The following is a 21,511-nucleotide window of genomic DNA, read 5'->3' on the forward strand; positions in this document are numbered from 1 at the left end:
CTCATTTTATCCTCACAACAAATCTTGAAGATAGATGATATTATTAACCTTTTTTTCTAGATGAGTTAACTGAGGCAGCCAGAGGTTAAGTGACTTGCCTGGGGTCATACAACTAGCAAATGGCTAAGGTTGGATTTAAACTCAGGTCTTCCTGACATCAGTGTGCTCATCCACTGTGCTAGTTGAGTAGGGTTTTTTGGTTTGTTTTTGGTTTTTTTGGAAATCATCCATCCTACTTCTCCATACCTCTGACCATGAAATCCATGAAAAATTACAAAAGTTACTTACATATCTCTGAAAATACATTTGAACATTTTTATTGGAAGTCATTTACTGGACTGACTCAGAACGAGAAGTTATGATGGCTTTCGACACCTTTCATCAAAATCTGTCACTTAATGGCTTTTGTACTTTTAGAATATTTCTTTATTTAAAAAAGAACTAATATTAAGCTACTTTTTCCTTGGGGAAAGCCAACAACAACATCACCCCAGTATCAAATGCCTATGAAATCAGTGTCCCATTGACATTCCTTTAGGTTCCAATCTGATACGTGGATAAGTTAGTTCTACTGATCCTTTTATTTACCCTCTAATGGCAAAATAAAAATATCAAAATGAAAAATGAAACTAAAATGGTTAACATGAGATTATTTTTAGAAGCAATGAATTGTAATAGAAACTGGATTGGCAAAGTAGATTATTACAATTGGAAAGTGGTACTGAATTTGGGTATAGAAGACTATATTTTGAGGCCATATATACTCTTAAGTAGATCCATGACCTTGAGCCAGTGATTTAAGTCACTTGATCTCTAGGAATCAGTTTTCTTATCTGTAAAATGGAGATAATCATAACTTGACCACTTTTAAGTAGAACAAGGAGGAGACAGGGATGAACCTTGTCGGAGAAGCATTGAGACAATATTATAGAATATAGAATCACTATTTGGTGATTAGGAGCAATTAGGGCCCAGGTACAAATTGTGAATGGAAAGAATCAACAAGCTGAGTGATAATCAAGCTAGGGTTTAATAGTTAAGCAAATCTGAAGGTCAGGAAAGAGGCAGAAAAGGAGTTCATGGTATTGGTCTAAAATTGGGGAAACGGTAGACAACACAGAGGAAATAGAGAGCATTAGGGAAATGACAGTTCATCTGCCCTCCCTATTCTACTGTCCTGGTACTGGTCATTTGAGATCACAGAAGTGAAGGCTCTAGGCATGAAAGAATTGATGATTCTTTTCTGAGAAGCAATTATCAGATACCAGTTGACTTTCCCTAACCATGGAGACAAGAATAGCTTTCTTTAGCTCATCCTCTCATTCCCGTCTGCCATTCTTTCAGGTCTGGATTAATGGCATGATTAGGAAGTTTGCAAGAGAGGAAGATGAATGGAAGGATGGATGAATGGAGAGAATGAATTGATTTTTACTAGTTACACACACAGAGTTGTATCTTTTTGGTTTCAAGTTAGAAAAATGATAATTGATGCCCTTCAATTAGGAAATGGCTAAATGCATTTTGGCACATGTATGTAATGGTACTTTATAGTGCTCCATAAGAACTGATGAATACAAAGACTACACAGAGGTATGAACTGATACAAAGTAAGCCACGTCAGAAAAATGACATATAAAAAAACTACAACAATGTAAACAGAAAGAAAGAAAAGTAAATGGTGAATAACTGTAATGATGGTTAGGCCCTAGAGAAGAGTTGAGAAAATACAGCTCTTTCTCTCTTCTTTGAGATGAAGCGATGAGGATCTAGGGATGTGCCATACTGTATGTATCGTCAAAAAGGTTTCTTTTGCTGGATTGATTTCCCCCCTTTTTCTTTTTTATTATTTATGGATACACTCATTAATGATGGAGATGCAAAAATAAAATAAAAACAATATATTTCTAAATATATTTCTAGGTCACTAAAGTCATCAGATGTCCCATTATTTCTGGCTGATTTGATCACTGTTGACAAATGTTTTTTGACTGATAGAGAAAATTAGGAACAAATGACTTCATTCTCTAATTTTCATATGGTTGGGACTCAGTTTGGACAAGGACAAAGAGGATCAGCTCACCCCACAAAGCTGCACAGAGGACCTCTGAGCTGAACTTCTTTTTGTATTTGCGGATTTCAGGACTGTCGCTGTGGGGGCGAGCGTTGATAGGATTGACGTTGACAACAGAGGTTTTCCTCGATTTCCTACGACGAAATCCAGATTTCTCTTCACCTGATGGGAAAAAAAAGAAAAAGGAAGAAGCTGTCAAAGATTACTTCAATTCTATTAGCTCAGTAGGGATCAATCCACATTATTTGAATTTGCATTTAATATTTCTACTGGCTGGAACCAATTACCATATTTTGTGTAATTATAATTTCAAAAAGTTAAATTTGAATATGTATTCAGAGAATAAATTATTTGTGCTAATCAGGACACAGCTATACATTCAAATGATATCTTTCATGAGTGGAGAGATACATTCCCCAATCGATAAATAGTCAAAGGATATGAAGAGATGATTTTCAGACAAAGAAATTGAAGCCATTTCTAGTCATATGAAAAATGCTCTAAATCACTATTGATTAGAGAAATGTAAATTAAGACAGCTCTGAGGTATCACTTCATACCTCTCAGACTGACTAAGATGACAGGAAAAGATAATGATAGATGTTGGAGGGCACGTGGGAAAACTGATGCATTATTGGTGGAGCTGTAAAACGATCCAACCATTTTGGAGAACAATTTGGAACTATGCCCAAAGGGCTATCAAACTGTGCATACCCTTTGATGCCACAATGTCTCTACTGGGTCTGTCTCCCAAAGAGATCATAAAAGGAAGAAAAGGACCCACATGTGCAAAAATGTTATTTTTTTCAAAATTCAAAATTACTTATTGAGCACTTGATATGTAAGACATAAAATACTCTTGCATATTCAAAAATAGGTCATATCAAATCGATTTTCCATTTGGAGAGGGTTCCTAGGTCAGGGGTATACAATAGGTACAGAATAACTGGATTCTAACAATATTTTTGACCAAAAAACTTCTTATCTTCATGGATAATATTAAAATATGAGATAAATATAGCTACATAGTTTTAAAACTATTTTAATGACATGCTATTGCAAAAATGTTATTGCAGCCCTTTTTGTAGTGGCAAGGAACTGGAAACGGAGTGGATGCCCATCAGTTGGGGAATGGCTGAATAAGTTATGGTATATGAAGGTTATGGAATATTATTGTTCTAAAAGACACAATGAGCAGACTGGAAAGACTCAAACTGATGCTAAGTGAAGTGAGCTGAACCGAGAGAACATTGTACACAGTAACAATAGGATTATATGATGAACAACTGTGATGGACATGGCTCTTTTCAGCAACGAGGTGATTCGAGGCATTTCCAATACACTTTCGATGGAAAGTGCCATCCATATCCAGCGAGATAACTATGAAGACTGAATGTGGATCAAAGCAGAGGATTTTCACCTTTTTGTTGTTTGTTTGCTTGGTTTTTTTTCTTTCTCGGGTTTTTTTCCCTTTTTGATCTGACTTTTCTTGCATAGCATGATGAATATGGAAATATGTTTAGAAGGCCTGCCTGTGTTTAACCTATATCAGATTGCTTGCTGTCTTGGGGGAGAGGGGAAGAGGGAGAGAGGGGGAAAAAATTGAAACACAAGGTTTTTCAAAGGTGAATGTTGAAAACTATCTTTGTATGTATTGGAAAAATAAAATACTATTCAAAACAAAACAAAAAATTGCTGTTATCATAGTACGTTGAGTAATTAATGACTACAATGAGAAGCAGCAGGGAGAGTTTGTAAGTCTTAAAGTCTGGAGAATGGGATTCGAGTTCCCTTCTAACACATATTGGTTATGTGAACTTCAATAAATCATTTAATCTCTTCGGGCCTCCAGACACCTCTAACTCTCTAAGTTACAGGAGAAGTATTGATCTGAACCTGATCTACACCAATATTTATGAATGGCCAAATCCCTGCTCCTCCCTTCCCAACTACCAGAAAACCACAGAGGCTGTGATATATCTGAGATCACGGCAGGCACACTTACAGGAGCCAAAGATGCGTCTTGAAGGGCTGATAGGAGGCGTGAACTGTAGAAGTCTGGGATCGAAAAACGAGGTGAATGATGAAGTGGAAGAGGAGATGCTCTTGGATGTCTTGTTCTTAGAGCTTGTCATCTAGGAATCAAAGCAAGACCATTTTGATTGGGAGGTGATCGCAGGAGGCTGTCCTCCCAGTTTGGGAGGCACACACTGCTAGAAGAATATAAGCTTTCAGTATCTGTGCTTTGACCTACCCACCAAACCGGGAGCTGCATGCATTGAGAGACTCTCTAGATCTGGGGCCTGGGAGCACTAAGTCCTTAGAGCATGCATTTGCATCTAGTAGAGCTAAGGATGGGGAAAAGGCACAGTCCTGCCTCCTGAACATGCAGCCCTGCTATGGACTTGTAGAGAAAGAAGTCTTAGGAGAGCAGGGCAGGGAAGTCAAAGGAAGAACCCAGGAGAGAGATGATGAGGATTTATATGGGGTTTTATACCTGGCACCAGCTCTCAGTGGGGAATACTATGTTGAGTTGTCTTAATGCTGTTTAATTTCATAATGGCTACCCACCCCTAAGGTGCCCCAAGGCAAGTCTTCTTTTCAAAATTAAAGAAAACAAAGAAAAACCAAATCAATAAGAGATGCCTTTAGGAATTTCATAATGTGCCTTAACATAAATGGAGCCACAGAAGGCAGTGCGGTAGAGTAGAAAGAGCAATGGATTTAGAGTCAGCCGGTTCAAATCCCAGCTTGGCCAATGACTACGTGTGTAACCTCAAGCAAGTCACTTAAGTCTGGGTATCAATATTTTAGCTGTAGAATGACTTGGTCGGCATAGATGGTCTCTAAATTCCCTTCCAGCTCTAGATGTAGGATCCTATGTGTGACCTTGGACAAGTCCCTTTCCCTCCTGGGTTTCAGTTGGCCTAGATGGCTGCTGAGGTCTCTGCTAGTTCTAAATCTAGGATCACTCCTGTCGCCTTGGATAAGTCTCTTCTCCTTCTGGGCCTCAGTGTACAAGGAGAGGGTTGGGCTAAGTGGCTTCTGAAGTTCCTCTCAGCTCTAGTCCTATGATTCTCTGACCCTGAGATGGGACAAAGCCAGCGTTGTGATTCCTCGTTTTAAAATCACATATCCTTACTCATTCTGCTCTGCCAATGTTCTCTGAAATAGTCACCAGAGAAAAAAGCAATAGGGACTTAGAGACACGAGTTCTTTGCTTATAAGGATCTCCCTAGTTAGGAAACTCCCTCTACCGATGCAGCTCGGGACATTCTCTACAATTTCTAGTCATATTGAGAAGTGAAGTGACTTGTCCCGAGTCCCTCAACCTTCACTGTCAGAGGTGGGACTTGACAGAATAATAATGACCTTCATTTGGACAACAAGGTTACTGAGTGTTTGCTGTGACAAACCCATTCTCCTCATACCCGTAGCACCCTACCTCACAGGGCTTCTGTGCAGTTCAAATGAGTTAATGTATACAAAGAACTTTCCAAGCTTTAAAGTCCCAAACAAACTTCAATTATGGTAATATTAACATAATACTAGTCACTGGCAGAAAGTACTTCAGCATGCTCAGGGGGGCAGCACATGGACTCCCCCTTTAGATTCTGTGACCCCTCTGTGATTTGGGGAATTGCTGTAGTGATGTTCTATCAATCAGAACTTTGGGAAGCTAGAAACTCTTCTACATCATGATGAAGCATCAGAGGAGGAAGACTTGGGGAGACATGAAAAACATCGGGGCCCTTTTTGAAAACTGATTCTAGATGGGTTGCTGTCAATCAGGACTTTGGGAAGCTAAGGACTCTTCTACATCAGGATGAAGCATCAGAGGAGGAAGACTTGGGGAAATATTAAAAACATCATGGCCCTTTTTGAAAACCGATTCTAGATGGGTTGCTGTCAAAGACAGTTTGAAAATGAAAGAAGAAGAAGAAGGTGAATTGCAGGAGTTGCTATGCTGCAGATAGGTTCAAGTCAAATAAATAACTGACAGGAGGGGCCAGGAATATGCTACATCCAAAATGGACAGGACGTAGCCAGAGAAGTTTTCTGTTTGGGTAGAACCAATCGTGAAGGGGCTTTCAAGCTCAAACAGAGATCCAGTCTACGCATCCTACATAGGACAAGGATGCAAAAGTTTCAGAAGAAAGGTACGGGTCTTGTAAATGATACAGAATGCTAGAAAGGTAAACCAAGGCACTTCCTTAAGTCTAAGCAGGGTAAACTTATGGGATGATATTACTGGAAAATGAAGAAAAGGTGCCCAGGGAAGCTTTAGGGGCCAAACTAGCTTGAAATCCTCGAAAATAGTACCAGCCCCAGGAGAGATTTAGTTTCAAGACAGGATCCAATGTGTTAAATTGGCCAAGTCTAATAAAAGTCTGGTAAGAAGAGATTAAGTTATGATTACTGAGAAGTGAAGATCATCAAAAGAGTATGAAATCATATTTGAGTCTTTTTTTTAAAGTTTCCTCTATAAAATTATGTATTATGCTATCTAATATTTGCTACTTTGGGCTTTTAAAATAGTTTTATTTTGGGAAAGGGAAGTCAAAAAGTATGCTAATCTCTCGGGAGTCAAGTATATCTATCCTTTGGTTTCTTTAAGGCTCAGTTCAAGTGCTACCTCTTACCGACTTTTCCTGCTGCCTCCAGTGGGTACTCCACCCTTCCCAATTAACTTCAGATATAGTTTGTCTCTGCTTATATGTTATGTAGTATTTGTTCCAAGTGGATTGAAAACACTGTGGGGGCTGGAATAGTTTCATTTTTTGACTTGCGTCCCCGACATCTGGCACACAGTTGGTGCTTAATAAATGCTTGTCAATTGAATGAACTTTCTCTGGTTGGAGAGGCAGTTGGATACCATGTGCACAGCTGGCTTTGGCGTCAGGAGACGCCTGCTTTCGAGTCCTCCCTCTGACAAATGATGATCGGGTGACGCCATGAGTAACTCCCGGCGACTCTCGAGATTCTAAGTGGTGGTGCAGGTGCCCATCTGCACAGGGACAGGGGATTCCTCACTTGGAGCACCCTACCTTGATGAAATCACAGAGCATATTCTCTAGCTTAAGCCTTTGAGTTAGAACAATGCAAAAAAAGGTGCCTGGAGGGAGGGAGGGAGGAGAATCCCTAACTATAGATTCAGTTCTGTTTTCAAGAATGCAATTCTTGAAAGTTGAATCTGCAAACCTTACCATACGTGAGGATGACAGTAAAGTCACGTTTGACCAAATGCTTCTTTTTGATTGACCATCTTCATAACAGCAACAAAAAACCTAAAGAGCAAAACCACATTTTTGTGGAGGGGGAATCCAGCTAAACCATAACATATTTTATCTGGGGATGGGGATCAAATGTCTTTGGGGAATAGTACAGGTTTGAACCTTAAGTCAAAAGGAAACTGGAACTGGCCAGGGAAATGACTGGGGCCCAGTGGAAAAGGATGACTCAGGCCTGGCACGGGTTGGCATGTTTCTCTGCCCCTCCCTTTTCCCTGTCCTTGGCTCCTCTCAGTTTATGGAGCCTCCCACGGGAGTTGTCTTTTTGAACATTTTGCTCAAGCTTCTTCCACTAGAACTGAGATTTCCCACCTATGAGTTGGGATCCTCATGTTTATGGCGTTTTTAAAAGGCCTTTTCGTAGAGACCTTGAGCCATTTTTTTAGGGGGGGAGGTGAAGCAATTGGGATTGTGACTTGCCCAGAGTCACACAACTAGTAAGTGTCAAGTGCCATATTTAAACTCCAGTCCTGACTCCAGGGCCAGTACTCTAACTACTGGGCCACCTAGCTGCACCCACTTCTAAAAGCCACAGGCATGGTTTTCAGTGGAGCAAGTAGGCCTCTGAGAATATGCTTCAGTTGGCTTAGGATCACTGAGCATTTTTATATTACAGGTATTGCTGATTTTATGAGATGACTGATTTGTATGTAAAAGAAGCACTAGGTTGGGAGCTAGGAGACATGGGTTCAAGTAACACCTGTGTCACCTACAAGCAATATGACCATGGACAAGTTTTTTATGTAATAAGGCTTAGGCCCAAAGGTTGTGATATTGCAAAAACGAGATTTGTGGGAAAGTGCTTGAGGACCTGAAAAGGGCTGTGTGAATGTCAGGTGATAGATCACCACTCTTTTCTCCAGTGATTGGGGAAATCTCTGGGGCTTTTGGAGTAACACTTTTAATTGATCTGTTGGTCAGTGAAAGTCAATTCAATTGACTGTTTGGTCCCTGGTTGAAGACAAATTTTTCACTTCTCATCTGGTGGTGTGAAATGAGGGATTGAGAAAGGAAATTCTAAAGGATCATAGATTTCTAACTCTAGAACTGTTAGACACTTTCGAGGCCATCTAGTTCAACTATCTCATTTTAGAGAGAAGGAAACCGAAGTCCAGGAAGATGGGGGAAGAAGTGATTTGCTAAAGGTAACTGGATTATTACGGTTGGAGGCAGTGTTGCTTAATGAAAAGAGTGCTGTGTTTGGGGGTCACAGGACCTGAGTTTGAATCCCAGTTCTTCCATTTATTAACTTATGACCTTGGACACATTTAATTTCTCTGGGCCTCAGTTTCTCATTCAGTAAAATGAGGGGTTAGATGAGATGACCCCTAAGGTCTCTTGTCGCTCTAGATCTATGATCATGTGAACCGAAAGGAAAGAATATGTGTGTCACCAATGTGAGCCAATTGCCACCAGGTATAAGTGATAAGGTCCAACCACATAACCTTTTTCAGGGAAAAGAAAAGAGACAAACAGGTCTCAGTATCCCCTTCATCTAGGGAAAGGACTCTTCTCACCATCAAGAAGGCCGCAGTTATCACCAAATAACCTGAGAGAGTCCTGACCTCTCTCTCCCTTTGAGGCTTCCTGGGCAAGCTTATAAAAACAGAGCTAGCTCAGGCTACTTGGCTGGCATTTCTAAGCATGCTCTGAAAAGGCAGAGTTGACTGGCTTGTTGGAAGAAAGAGCAGAGGAGTAAGGTGAATTGTGTGTAGCTGTCTGTGTGAAGCTCTGTGTAGTCTGGTTACGCCTACCATTTTCCTACTGAGCTCCTCGCTCTCTGGAAAACTCCTTGAAAAAGCAGTCTACAATTGTTTCTCACCGACATCTAAACCGTCAGAAAGCTGGCTTCTAACCTCATCATTCAACTGGAAGTTCTCTACAAAGTCATCAATGATTTCTCAATAGCAAAATCTAATGGCCAGTGTTTGATTCTCATTTTTGATCCCTTAGCATCTGAAACTGTCGATCACCTTTTCCTTCTGGATTCTCCCTCCTCTCTAGGTTTTCATGACACTATTCCCTTTTGGTTCTCATACCTGTCTGACTATTCCTCCTCGGTCTCCTATGCTGATTCTATAACCATATTGTGCCCCTTAATCGTGGCTATTCCCCCAGGCTTTATCATAGGTCCCTTCTCTTTTCTCTCTGCTCTCACTTGGTAACCTCATCAGCTCTTTACTCTCACTCAGTCTATATATCCAATCAGCTGCCAAATTTTGTCATTTCTACCTCTTCAACGTGTCCCCTAATCTCCAATCACATAACCATGACCTTAATTTAGGCTCTTATTACCTCTTACCTAGACTACTGGAATAGCCTCCTATTTGGTCTCCCAACTTCAAGTCGACCCTCCTTCAATCCCTCTTCAGACAGCTGCCAAAGTGATATTCTTCTTGTTTTATTTTATTTTTGTTTTTTTTTCAAAGTGATATTCTTAAAGCACAGGTCTGATCCTGTTTCACACTTACGCTTACTCAAATTCCTATGACTTCCTACTATCTCTAGGGTCAACTAGAAGCTACTCTGATCTTTAAGTCTCTTTACAACCTGACCCATTCCTACCTATCCAGTATTTGTACAAATTACTCCCCTCCATACACTCTTTGATCAGTCACAATGGGCCATTTGTTGTTGCACATACAATCTTCCCTCTCTAGTACCTGAGCACTAGCCTCCACAACTGGAATGTGCCTCCTCTCATCTGCCTCTTAGAAGATCTGGCTTCCTTCAAGACTTAGCTCAAGCTTGGTCAACTCTCTGAAGCCTTTCCCGTGGCCTCCAGCTACTGGTGCTTCCCTCCAAAAAACTTGCTTGCATATATTATGCATATACTTTTCATCCCATTAGGCTATAAACTACTTGAGGGAAGAGATACTTTTGTCTTTGCATTTCCAGTGGGCCCACCTTAATTACTTAATAAATGCTTACTGAATGACTCATTTCCCTGTAGGTCCTTAGAGAGAATCTGTGCAGTATCACAAAGTGTAGGAGGACTTAGCCACAACATACACCAGAAGGCTGTGACAGCTCTGGTCTTTCGTCACTGCTTCCTTGGAGACACCTTTGAACTCATCCTTATTCTCTACTGTTTGACTATGTACAAAGTTAGAGGATCTTGACAGATGGTACTGACATATGAGCATTTGGATTAAGATATCTAATTTTCTTAGATATCTTAGATATCTTTTCCCACCTCCCTCCAAAAAAAAACTAACCAAAACTAGTTTGTAGGATATTACAAATGCTACTCTGAATTGGGTTAATTAGTCAGCCTAGTATTTGTCCCCGATAGTGACACAGGGAAACATCAACCTTAAAAAAAAGTCATTGAATGTTTAGGGAGTGCTCCTCTCTGCCTTATAATGACTTGCTGTGGATCGATGGAGTCATGTAAATCCTTCTTGACCCCATTTATTTTCAGCAGCTTTTTAATTGTAAAAGTATCTTTTCAAATGTGTTTTAATTAAAACCGAATGTATCTGTAGACATTCTCAAACATGTGATTCAGTGAGAAAGAAAAGCAAGCCAAGAGATGGGGTTTTGTCCCTGAAAGCATGGAGGAGCCAAGGGAAGGTATAATTTCCCCAGCTAATATTAAAAGTTTTCAAGGCATTCAGGGAAGGGCTGTTGACCACATACAAATGGAAATTTACAATGACTGGGAACTCATTTTCCCCCCTTCTCAAACAGTTAGTTTTACCTTCGATTCTACTCCTCTGCTTTTGGCTTTCATCTCTTGTCCCTTTGGGGCCCTTCTCCTGGAGAAATTCAATCCTCCATTGCTTAAGGGGTGCCTGGTAACAAAGTCCAATTAATGAAAAGAAGAAATCCAGCAACAAACACATCTGGAAAGAAGCTCACTAAACAGCATTAGGGTGCGACTTTAACAAGGCTCAGCCATACTGCTTTGACGTGCACACTTTGATATTAGCCGAGGGGGAGACCAGAGACGAGATAAATTTCTTATACCACCCACACTTTCAAATGCTTAGGCATTTGTGTTCCCAGCAGCTGCTCAAAAAAAGATTCTCAATTAAATAGAGACCACCCCTGTCAATGTTGGGCCAGAATCAGCCCATAGTCATCCAAAAAGATGGGGACCTCCAACCCAACCTTAGGGAGGTGGAACTACTATTTCCTGTTGGGAACAGAATGTGCTCGCTCTGCAGCAAACACCATCATTTCCCATAAGTGAGAGAGACTCCTTCATGTTTCAGCCATTTGCATGAGGGATCTAGGTCATGTTTTAAAGAGCATTGCGGAATTGGCCATCTTTCTTCATACTTAATTGATAGATGTTAACCCTCCTACTTTTCTTACCCCACAGGATTTAGAACTAGGCGGGGACTTAGTGATTTGAATCTTTTTATCTTCAGATTTACAATAAGCTTGTTGCTTTAGTATCTGTTTCCAAAGTGGTAATAATGAGAATATATAACTTGGTCATCATACAGGAAAGCTTATGTTGAATGATGAGGAAAATGGGAAATGCTGGTTTAGAATATATGTGCCTCATTTTGCATGATATCTAGCTTTCTTTTGGGTTTCACATAAACTGTAGCTGGCTATTCTTTTTTGTAATGGGATCGCAATCGATCCTTTCTATGAATTTAGATATATTGGGCTTGCGTTAAGTGAAGAGCGGATATGGAGTAAATCATGGAGTTTGTCAGTCTCTATCAACCCATACTTTCAAAAATCTATTTCTCATGTACCACCCTCCCTTCTTTGCTGAAGGAGGAGGTGGAGATGGCTGGGGGTGGAGAGCTGGGTATGGAACATCTCATTTTTGGTGTTCTAGATCCCTTTGGGTAGTGTCAGAGTTTATGGATTCTCTCTCTCAGAATAAGATTTTTAGATGCATAAAATAAAATACATAGGATTACAAAAGAAAGCAATCTAGTTTTGAAATTTGTTAGGAAGACTTGTTCTAAGAGATGGGGAAAAGGGATGGGGAGAGATTATCAGAAACGATAATGATATAAAAACAAAATACATCAATAAAAATGTAAAAATAATAAAATCTATTTCTCTCCATGCCTCCCTTTTTTTTTTTTAATAAACCTTTCCTGAGAAATCTCAGAGAAAGAAGAAAGACAAACTGCAAGATGAGACCTAGGTCTAAATCGCACCTGTCACTTAATACGACCATGAGCAATTTTCTGGGATCATAATCTGTCCTAAACTCGTAGGGGTTACGAGGAGGAGCAAATAAGCAACTCTGTATAAAGTATGTAAGACCTAAAAAAAGGCCTTTGTAAATTTCTGGTGAATGAATCCAAAATTAGTAACGGTAGAGGATTTCTTCATAAATATGCAAGTGTGTGTGTGTGTGTGTGTGTGTGTGTGTGTAATGTACATGAACAAATCTACTGTTAACGATTTTCTGAAAAGGGAGAGACTTTAAATGGTTTCTAATGTTCTTTTAAAATATTTTAAATACCAATGGCCATGAACAAATATAAATATGAAAATAGTGTGTGTTTAGACTAAAAGAAGAGGGCCTGTACGAGCTCCAAAGAGCTGGTGATGTGCCCAGAGCACTAAACTGACAAATGTTCAAAGCGGGACAGACAAACAGGCGGAGCAGGACAGGCCTAGCACTGTGTGGAACCTCAAGAGGGGCTCTGTGGGCATATCCCGAGCTCCAGAAATATCTCGTGGTGACAGTATATTTTGCAATTAACTTGTCTGAAGCAAAATGAGAAGTTCTGTTCATGGATATGGGGAATTTGTTTTTCAAACTAAAAATAGCACCTTTTTCTTGTTGCCGTATTCATTTCAGAGAACCACAGTGTTCCATGTCTTCTCCAACCCCAAATCTTCTAAGACTTCAGAGTACAAGTTAGCAGGTAAAAGTGGCTCTTATCCAAACATTGGGATATGGAAGAAAGTTGGGAGCGCCACTCTTGCTACCACTTGGGTACTAAAAAGGCCCCCTTTTTATTCTACTGTGCCTTCTGCTCAGGCTTTGGACTCATTCCATCACACTTGGTAGCACGTGATTACAATACTCAGGGTGTGGGTCTCCTTAAGGATAGTAAGGTGCAGTTTCAGACTTAATGATTCCCGCTCAAGCGAATACTGCCTTGAGTAGCATGTTCTCCAAGTCTCAACCTTGGTCAAAAAGGTTCCTGGCAAAGAAGCCATAATTGGAGAAATACTTCTTTCACAATCCTGTGGTAACAACTGTGGTTGGGGTACCTGACTGGCTGTGCTTGAGTAAGAAAAGGCGCCCCATATCGAGTAGTTGAAATAATGGGCAATCTGCCAGTTGAGAAAAGTGCCCCCAGAAAATGGTCAGGACCCTACAAAGATAATACATTGCAACTACCTAGTGCTCACTGGGAACTGGTTGGGCACTGTGACGGCTAGGAGGAAAGCAGACTTTCCCTCATTTGGACAAGGATTGTGATAGCTAGAGGATGGGTCCTGTAGAGAGGATTCGGCCAGTGATTCATGGGAAGAGGAAAATACCTGTTGGTATGCTTCTGCTCTCATGTCTTGGGCTGGAAAAGTCTACTTTCAGCCCTCTGGTCTCTGGTTTGTGTTTAAAATAGCAAACTGAAGCCAGAGGGAGGCCAGGAACTCTCCTCTCTAGTCACCTGAGCAAATGTAGGTAGTATGTCATGTACCTGTGTGGCAAGTGACCATTAATTGGTGTTTGTGGGAGTGGGGGAAGTGGTGGAATATGAAAACCCACACCACACTCTGCTGGATCCCGGGCTCCACTCTGGAGTCAGGTAGAAGGGAAAAAGCAAAGAGGGAGTGAGCTCATTTTTCAGCTTGCCACAGAGGAGTGTGATTCCCCTAACAAGAGTTCATCACTCTTATGTCCTAATAAGATGCCACTGGGCACACCTAACTTTTTGGAAAGTTGTCTCTTAGATGCTTCTGAACAAACAGTTGTACCTTGTAATCTCATCAAGGTGAACCGAGACACCATTGATCAACAACTCCCCCTACATTATTTTAAATAAATTGTTCTTTTTTTAATTGTTGCTGTTCAGTAATTCAGTTGTATCTAACTCTGTGAACTGGAGCACACCACTTCTGGGCATGGGACTTTCTTAACAACCATACTGGAGCAGTTTGTCAAACAAAGCAGTTTGTTTATCCACTTAGCTCAGAGGATATACTACAATGTATATTATGTGTTTAATATCTGTTGCTTATGGGAAGAGATTCTTATATGGAAAAATGGGCCCTGAGAATTGTGAGTAAATACAAACCCAATGAAGGGGAAGCAATTTATCCCAGTATGGACCATAGAAGAAAGTGAAGATGTGAGCGAGCCCAACCACCTGTCTGATGTAGAAAAGGGCTTTTTTAGATATTACTTGAATACCTTGTGTCTTATTAATTTATTATTGCTATTAATGATAATATTAACTTCTTAAACTTGTTAACTATTTAGCCAATTCTATTTCCTCGGAATTTGATCTTTGTAATGAGCTGAAATCTGATTTCCTGCCATTTTCACTCCTTGCTCCTGGTTTGGTCCTCTCATGCCAATCAGAATGCCCTACTCCTTTTCATGACAGGACTTGATATTTGAGGACAGTTGTCAGGAACAGAGGTATGGCGAAAAGAGCACTGAATTTGTAAAGTCCCCAAATCTGGATTCCCATTTCAGCTCTTGTGATTTGTTAGCAGCATGTAACTTTGGACAGGTCATACCACTTTGGGAGAATTCTTCTTCCCCTATCAAATGGGGGGGGGGAACATCCCAGCTCTAAATCCTTATATTTGTCCCTCCTAGCTCTCATCTCCTCAAGTAAAACAGTCCCATCTCCATGCTGGTTGCCTTCTTGCATTTTAGCTTCCCAGAATGCCTCATAAAATGTGGCCCTTGAAAGCTAATGGAACTATTCTCACTGAGGGCATCCTAGGACATCCCGAATACATGCCTGTTGGGGCTGGCCAACACCAATACCGTAAGAAGAAAGAGAAGAGGCACATATCTGAAACCTAGAGTCAAACTGCAAATGTGCACAAGTCACATGGAATAAATAGAGCTTCTGTTAGTGTATCACTAGGCAGTCAATTAGTCTCTAGTTGTGTTAGGATGCAGATAATACTGAAAAGCAAGACAACCAACCTTGGATAACCGTATTCTTCCTCATCACTGCTAAAAATTTCATCACTGGAGGATGAAAATTCAGAGGCGTTTAAGAACAGTCTGATATCTTTTCCCCTAAAGAAACCAGGAGTCTGTGGAAACAAGTAGAATCACTGAAGTTGCTCTTTGCTTCAGAAGTAGGAGAGACTGTACAAGCTTAAAAAGTCCATTCAAAATATTTCTCACTCAAATGTAAATTCTACCTCCCTGGACAGTCAATATTTGACGGAGGATAATAAACATTAAAGCAAGCCTACATGGCCCCAAGTTTGGGAAGTCATGATTTATTCAGTCGTTTTGTGTCTGGTGGCCCTTGATGGAAAGGAACATTGTCTACACAGGCAGTCCAAGGCAGAGCTCCATCCAGCAGGATATAGTCCCGGCTTTGATACTCATTCACCAAGACACTTTGGGCAAGTCCCTCCAAGCTTAAAATTAGGATGTAATAGGTGACCTTGAGAAAATCCCTTCCCCTCCAGGGCCTCAGTTTCCTCCTCTGTAAAATGAAGGGCTTGGACGAGAGGACATGCGAGGTCCCTTCCAGCTCTAGAGTTCAAATCTACTACGTGAGCTTGGGCCATTCATTTAATCTCTTGTGTTTTAATTTCTCCATCTGTAAATGAGAGTGTTGGACAAATGGCCTCTGAGATCCCATCAAGCTCTCGAGCTAGTGTCCTATGACTAAATGATTTCTAACTTTCCTTCAAGCTTTAGATCTAAGGTGCCTTCCAACTGGTTTTTCTCAGGGAAGTGAATTAGGGTGATTTGTGTGGACCGACACAGCTAAGCCTACTTAGCCTACTTTGGGCAGGGCCTTACATGCAGCCCCATTTGACTTTCTGTTTGCTTCCCAGATAAAGTGAAGTCAAAACCTTCATTTGAGGTACAGGAATGGCTATCTCTCTTAGAGATTTCCCCTGTCTAGTTTGGCCACTTTGCACGATGCATCTAATAACATGAAGGGGTATCCTGAATATCTCAAAAAAGTTCTCCAAAAAATTCCCATTAGGTTACAAAATAAATATATGCCCCACTATACTTTCTGGGCTCAGGAAAGGTTGTTGCAAAAACAAACCAAAAATAATAGGGTGTCAGAACTCTCCAAAGATTGGGTAACCTTGGATTTATAGACATAAAGGTCCCTTTAATGGTTTCTAAGTATCTAACTTCTTCTACTCTAGTCTTTGAGGTTAACCTAGGAAGTATCTGAGGGTTGGCTTCTAATACTAAAGTGATCTATCCTTACCCACAAATATGTTCTATTGAACAGGAGAACATGGAAAGTAAAACAAAATGAGGGGCTGAGATAAGAACATCTTTAGGAGTCTTTCTGGCTCTAACCTTGGATGGGTTTATGAAGTCTTGTTTTTTTTTTTTCCATTTCAGTTTTAATTGTAAATCTTTCATCTCCCAGTGTAACCTAGCAATAAGTCATCTTTCCTAAAGAATTTATGTGTTTTGGATAAACAAGGTTCTTTCATTGCTACCTGCTACCAGGGAAGTTCCAATATGGTACAGTGGAGAGAGAAAGTCCCTGCTCTGCTCCTTAGCAGCTGTGTGATCTCAGACAAATTACAATCTCTCTGGGCCTCAGTTTCCTCATTTGAAAAAATCAAGTTAACCTTTTTCAAAGGGTAGTTATGGGGAACGGGGATTCAATTTATATTTCTTCATTACACTTAATCCGGGATCTGGCATGCAGTAGAGATTAATGAATGCTGGAGGATCAAATGATTGGTTGGACTGAGGGGACAGAATTAGGAGAAAACAGGGAAAGCTCAAGAGAAATAAATTTAGGCTCAATGAAAGAAAGAACTTTCTCACCAATTGAGCTGCACAAAAGTGAGCCACCTTGGGATCTGGTGAGCTAGCTCTTCATTGCTCAAAATTTTCAAGTGGAGGTGAATCACTTATTGGGATTACGTAGAGGGGAATCCTGTTTAAGTGGGCTTGGATCCATATGGCCTTGGATTCCCCTTTCAACTTCAAGATTTCAATGATTCATAAGATCATAGAATTATGAGTAAGAAAAGAGCCTTTGGTCCAACTTGGTTATTTTAGGGATGAGGAAAATGAGGTCCGGAGAAAAGGACTTAGATAAAGTCATATACCCAGCAAGCAGTAAAGTCAGGATTCAATTCCTGACTTCATATCTTTCTCTGATACCATGCTGCCTCCCTTGCTGTGAAATTTCGTAGAAAATAATAAATCTAAAGCTTGAAGAGACCTCAGAAACCATCAAGTTTACCTGTCTCATTGAATGGAGGAGGAAAATGAGACCCAGGAAGGTTAAGTGAATTGCTAAGGGTTATGGAAGCAGTATCATAATGGACACATAATTTGTACTTAAGTAATAGGATCAAACAAGTCAAGCTGCAAGGGACATCAGAGGCTGGCCAGTCCAACTCCTTTATTGGACAGAGAAGGAAAAAAACTAAGACTCACGTGGAGAGCTGAGGTGACCACTCCAAGATCACACAGGTAGTAAGGTGACTTTGGATTTTCAAAGGTGATATCAGTGGAGCACTTTCAGTCTAGTGGACCTGGAAGAGGACTATGTCTCTTCTATGTACCCAAGAGTGCTCACCATCAGACTAACTACAGAGTAATGCATCTTTTAGCCATGGCCATTCATGACAAACATCTCCTAAATCATGGGGGGGGGGGGGAAACCATAATCTAGGCTGTCAGGAGGAGTTCACTGGGACAATGAAATCCCAAACCATGGAAGTAGTGAATTAACCAAAATGATTATGACAAGTAAAAATCAATCAAGAGAAAAAGGCAAAGAAAACTTACTAGGATCTGCACCGGTGGAGGGGGACGTTCACCATTTTTGTACAGTGGCTCCAGGACTCTGGTCAGGGGAAGTTCATGCCTGGAAGAGCCTACGGATTGCCCAAAAGAGAATGAGTGAAAATGCTGATCCCAATGTCCTTTGTACCCATTCAATATCCCCAAAGCATCCCTACAGTGTTCTTTTGATTCCCTCTGAAAAGCACACAGGGCATGTCCCCAGAATAAGTTCTCAGGAGCTGCAGCAACAGGGAACACTTCTGTAACGACTACTTCCTGCTGCCTGAGAAGGTAGGGATGCGGGTCCTCTCTCAGACCACTGAGCAGGAAGAGGGGGATCCAATAAAGCAATGGCTTCTGACTTTTGCCTCTCCCCCTTCCCAAGAAAATCCAAGCACCCAACGGAACCCAGAACTACTTGCTGCTAAACGGGTAAAAAGAGAAATCTAATCTAGAACGATTGGACACCATGTTTTGGCCTCAACAGTTTCAATTTTTGATAGCTTCTACCCGGTCTTAGACACAGTTGAATATTTACTGCGGTTTTGTGAACTACCGTGACGTAAGATAAAGTGGCACCCAGGGATACACGATGAGGTGTCCGGTCCTTTGTTGTGGAGCAGAGATTTGGCTCTGGGAAAGCTGCTTTCTGACCTAACAGGGCATCAGGTTGCTTTGCAGCTGGGGAATGGAGGTTTGGAGAACATTGGGGGTTTGAGGGGAGCTGTTGGGTTTGGGTTTCCCTCTCACTATTATCTACTACCTCAGAGAGAGAAGGTTTAGCAGGAGTGGGGCATGCAGCATTTATTTAGGGTTTCACGTGTTAAGTCACCTAATGGAATAAGTGCTATTATTATCTCCACTTTAGAAACTGAGGCAGACAGAAGTTAAGCCATTTTCCCAGAGTCACACAGTGTCCAAAGCTGAATTTGAACTCGTTTTCCTGACTCCAGGACAGCTAGGTGGCTCAAGGGATAGAATGCTGGGAAATCTCATCTTTCCTGAGTTCAAAGACACTAACTGTGTGACCCCAGGAAAGTCATTTATTTAACTCTATTTGCTTCAGTTTCCTCATCTGTAAAATAAGGTGGAGAAGGAAATGGCAAACCACTCCAGAATCTCTGCCAAAAACCCAGAACAAAACAACTCAAATGGGGTCGTGACTGAAATGACAAAAGCTTCCTGTCTCCAGACCCTGTGCCACCTAACGGCTTTAGGATGAGTTGCCAAGAACCCTCCCTGTTTCTTTGATACCTCACCTCCTTTAATGAATGGAGAATGAGCAACTTAAAAGAACCGGGGCGATTTTTTTCCCCCTAGATGATCTTTTTTTTCTTTGTAATCTTGAATCTATGATAGGAATTTCTGCTTCCTAAGTTAGGATTTTCTTGCTACAGTTACCGGTTTTTCTGTAAAGCGGGGCTCACCTCTTGATAAATCCTCAATTAGAACAAGTTTTAAAGTCTGTGAAGAGCCCTAATCTTCCTCTTCTCCTTGGAAAAGAGGTCAGACAGAGGTCATTATTATGGCCCCTGGTGCATCTGGATTTTGAAAATGAATAGCACCGCCCTTTTGTCATGGTTTCACAGCCTTATAATAGGGTGCTTGGAAATCCGTGGCGAGATGCCTACTTTGTCGCATCAAGGTGCAGGTGCTTTACAGGGGGGGCCAGTGTGCAACAAACCCATCCCCTCCTCCGTCGGATACTTTGAGCCTCCCGACTTGCTTGCTGCCCCTTTGTCCTCTGCTGAGAACGGCTCATTTTCCCCCAAGTTCCTTGGTGTGGCCTCGGCCCAAGGAGGAGGTTTGGGTTAGTGCTTGAGGTTAGAAGGCAAATTTGTAGCAAGTTTCTCTGATTTCCTGCACAAGGAAGCATGCAGTCCCAGGGGAAGCTCCTGGTCTATGAAGCCCACAGAATGCAGGAGAGAGGCAAGGAATTATCCATTCTGTCCACACCCACAGACACACAGCCAGCAGCTAATATGGTATTTTCCTATGCATCCTTTCCTTTTCCCTCCACCCCACCCTAGTGGGTTTTTTTGTTTCTCTCTACTTTCCTACCACCTTTGAGTACTGTGGAACAGCATGGAAAGTAGAATTGAATTATACCCAGCATTTACTCTAGGAGTAGTTGTCTAAGGTCATTTGAACTCCCTGTTAGAAAGAGCTTTCCAGCTGTGCTGAAAAAAGAAGGAAGGAGATCCAGTGTGTGTGTGTGTGTGTGTGTGTGTGTGTGTGTGTGTGTGTGTATGGAGGAGGAGAGAGTTTGGAGGAGGCTTCACTCTGACTGTGGGTGATAGGGGGTTGCTTATTTGGGGGTTTTGACTCTAGATACAAAACCAGTCCCTGAGAGCCAGCACTCCCTAATAGTGGTTACACGGCTAGAAAATAAAAAGAACACTTCACGGGGCAGGTATTTGGATTGATTCACCGTGTGGAAGAACGACGATGTCCCCGGATGAAGCCAGAGATGTTACTTTCCACTTAGCATCTCGCGATACCTTATGTTACAAAACAGATAAGGGCCATAGAGAACGGATCACAAAAGTTACGTGTCTAAAGCAGGGGTTCTTAACCCAGGGTTTATGAACTTGGGAGATGTATAGATCGTTATATCTCAATGTAATCGGCTTCCTTTTTAATCTTAATGTAATTTAATTATTACATTTACAAGCATAATTCCATGAAGGAGGAATTAACTTCACCAGATTGACTGTTGAAGGGATCCGTGAGTCAGAGAACTCCTTTTCCCTTGTTAAGAGCTCCTTATCTAGAAACAGAAAGCGGCTGTGAAGCCTTCTAGCCAAGGTCACGGAACGGAAAGTAACTTTCCCAAGGTCATATGGCAAGCAAGTAGCAGGAGCGCGGTTTCAACTTAAGGTCTGAATACGGTCTTTCTGTTGGATCATACTGTCTGCCTTAGATTCTGAAAAGTTTTGGATAAACAAACTATTTCTAAATGTAATTTGATTTTAATTTAATAAAGAGATTTGCTCTTTGAAAGAAGGTTGTCTTCAGTGAATCCTTATAAATAATATAGATTATATTTTTTTGCAATGAGAATCTTTACCTATAAACTGAGATCTAGATCTCAAAGACTCTCCAAATAGTTTCTTTTATAATGCTTCCTCTAGTTATGACAGTCTATTATTTTATTTATACTAAGATCATTATTTATATGTAATTTTGGAAATATATGGATGCATGTATATGTATATGCATATCCAT

The 21,511-nt window shown here is 41.0% G+C and overlaps 1 protein-coding gene across 1 annotated transcript in view; it reads right to left on the reverse strand.

Moving 5' to 3' along the window:
- The window catches only part of LOC100929955 (mitogen-activated protein kinase kinase kinase kinase 4), a 219,476-nt gene that overhangs the window by 35,557 nt on the left and 162,408 nt on the right, over positions 1-21,511 (reverse strand). The window contains exons 18-23 of the mRNA XM_031945049.1: positions 18,287-18,375; positions 15,467-15,579; positions 11,066-11,159; positions 7,279-7,359; positions 4,077-4,206; positions 2,081-2,233 (exon numbers count right to left, since the gene is read on the reverse strand). Of these exons, the coding sequence (XP_031800909.1) occupies positions 2,081-2,233; positions 4,077-4,206; positions 7,279-7,359; positions 11,066-11,159; positions 15,467-15,579; positions 18,287-18,375 (660 nt within the window). The remainder of the gene's footprint in view (positions 1-2,080; positions 2,234-4,076; positions 4,207-7,278; positions 7,360-11,065; positions 11,160-15,466; positions 15,580-18,286; positions 18,376-21,511) is intronic.

This window comes from Sarcophilus harrisii, chromosome X (genome assembly GCF_902635505.1).
Source record: "Sarcophilus harrisii chromosome X, mSarHar1.11, whole genome shotgun sequence".
NCBI classification, from domain to species: domain Eukaryota; kingdom Metazoa; phylum Chordata; class Mammalia; order Dasyuromorphia; family Dasyuridae; genus Sarcophilus; species Sarcophilus harrisii.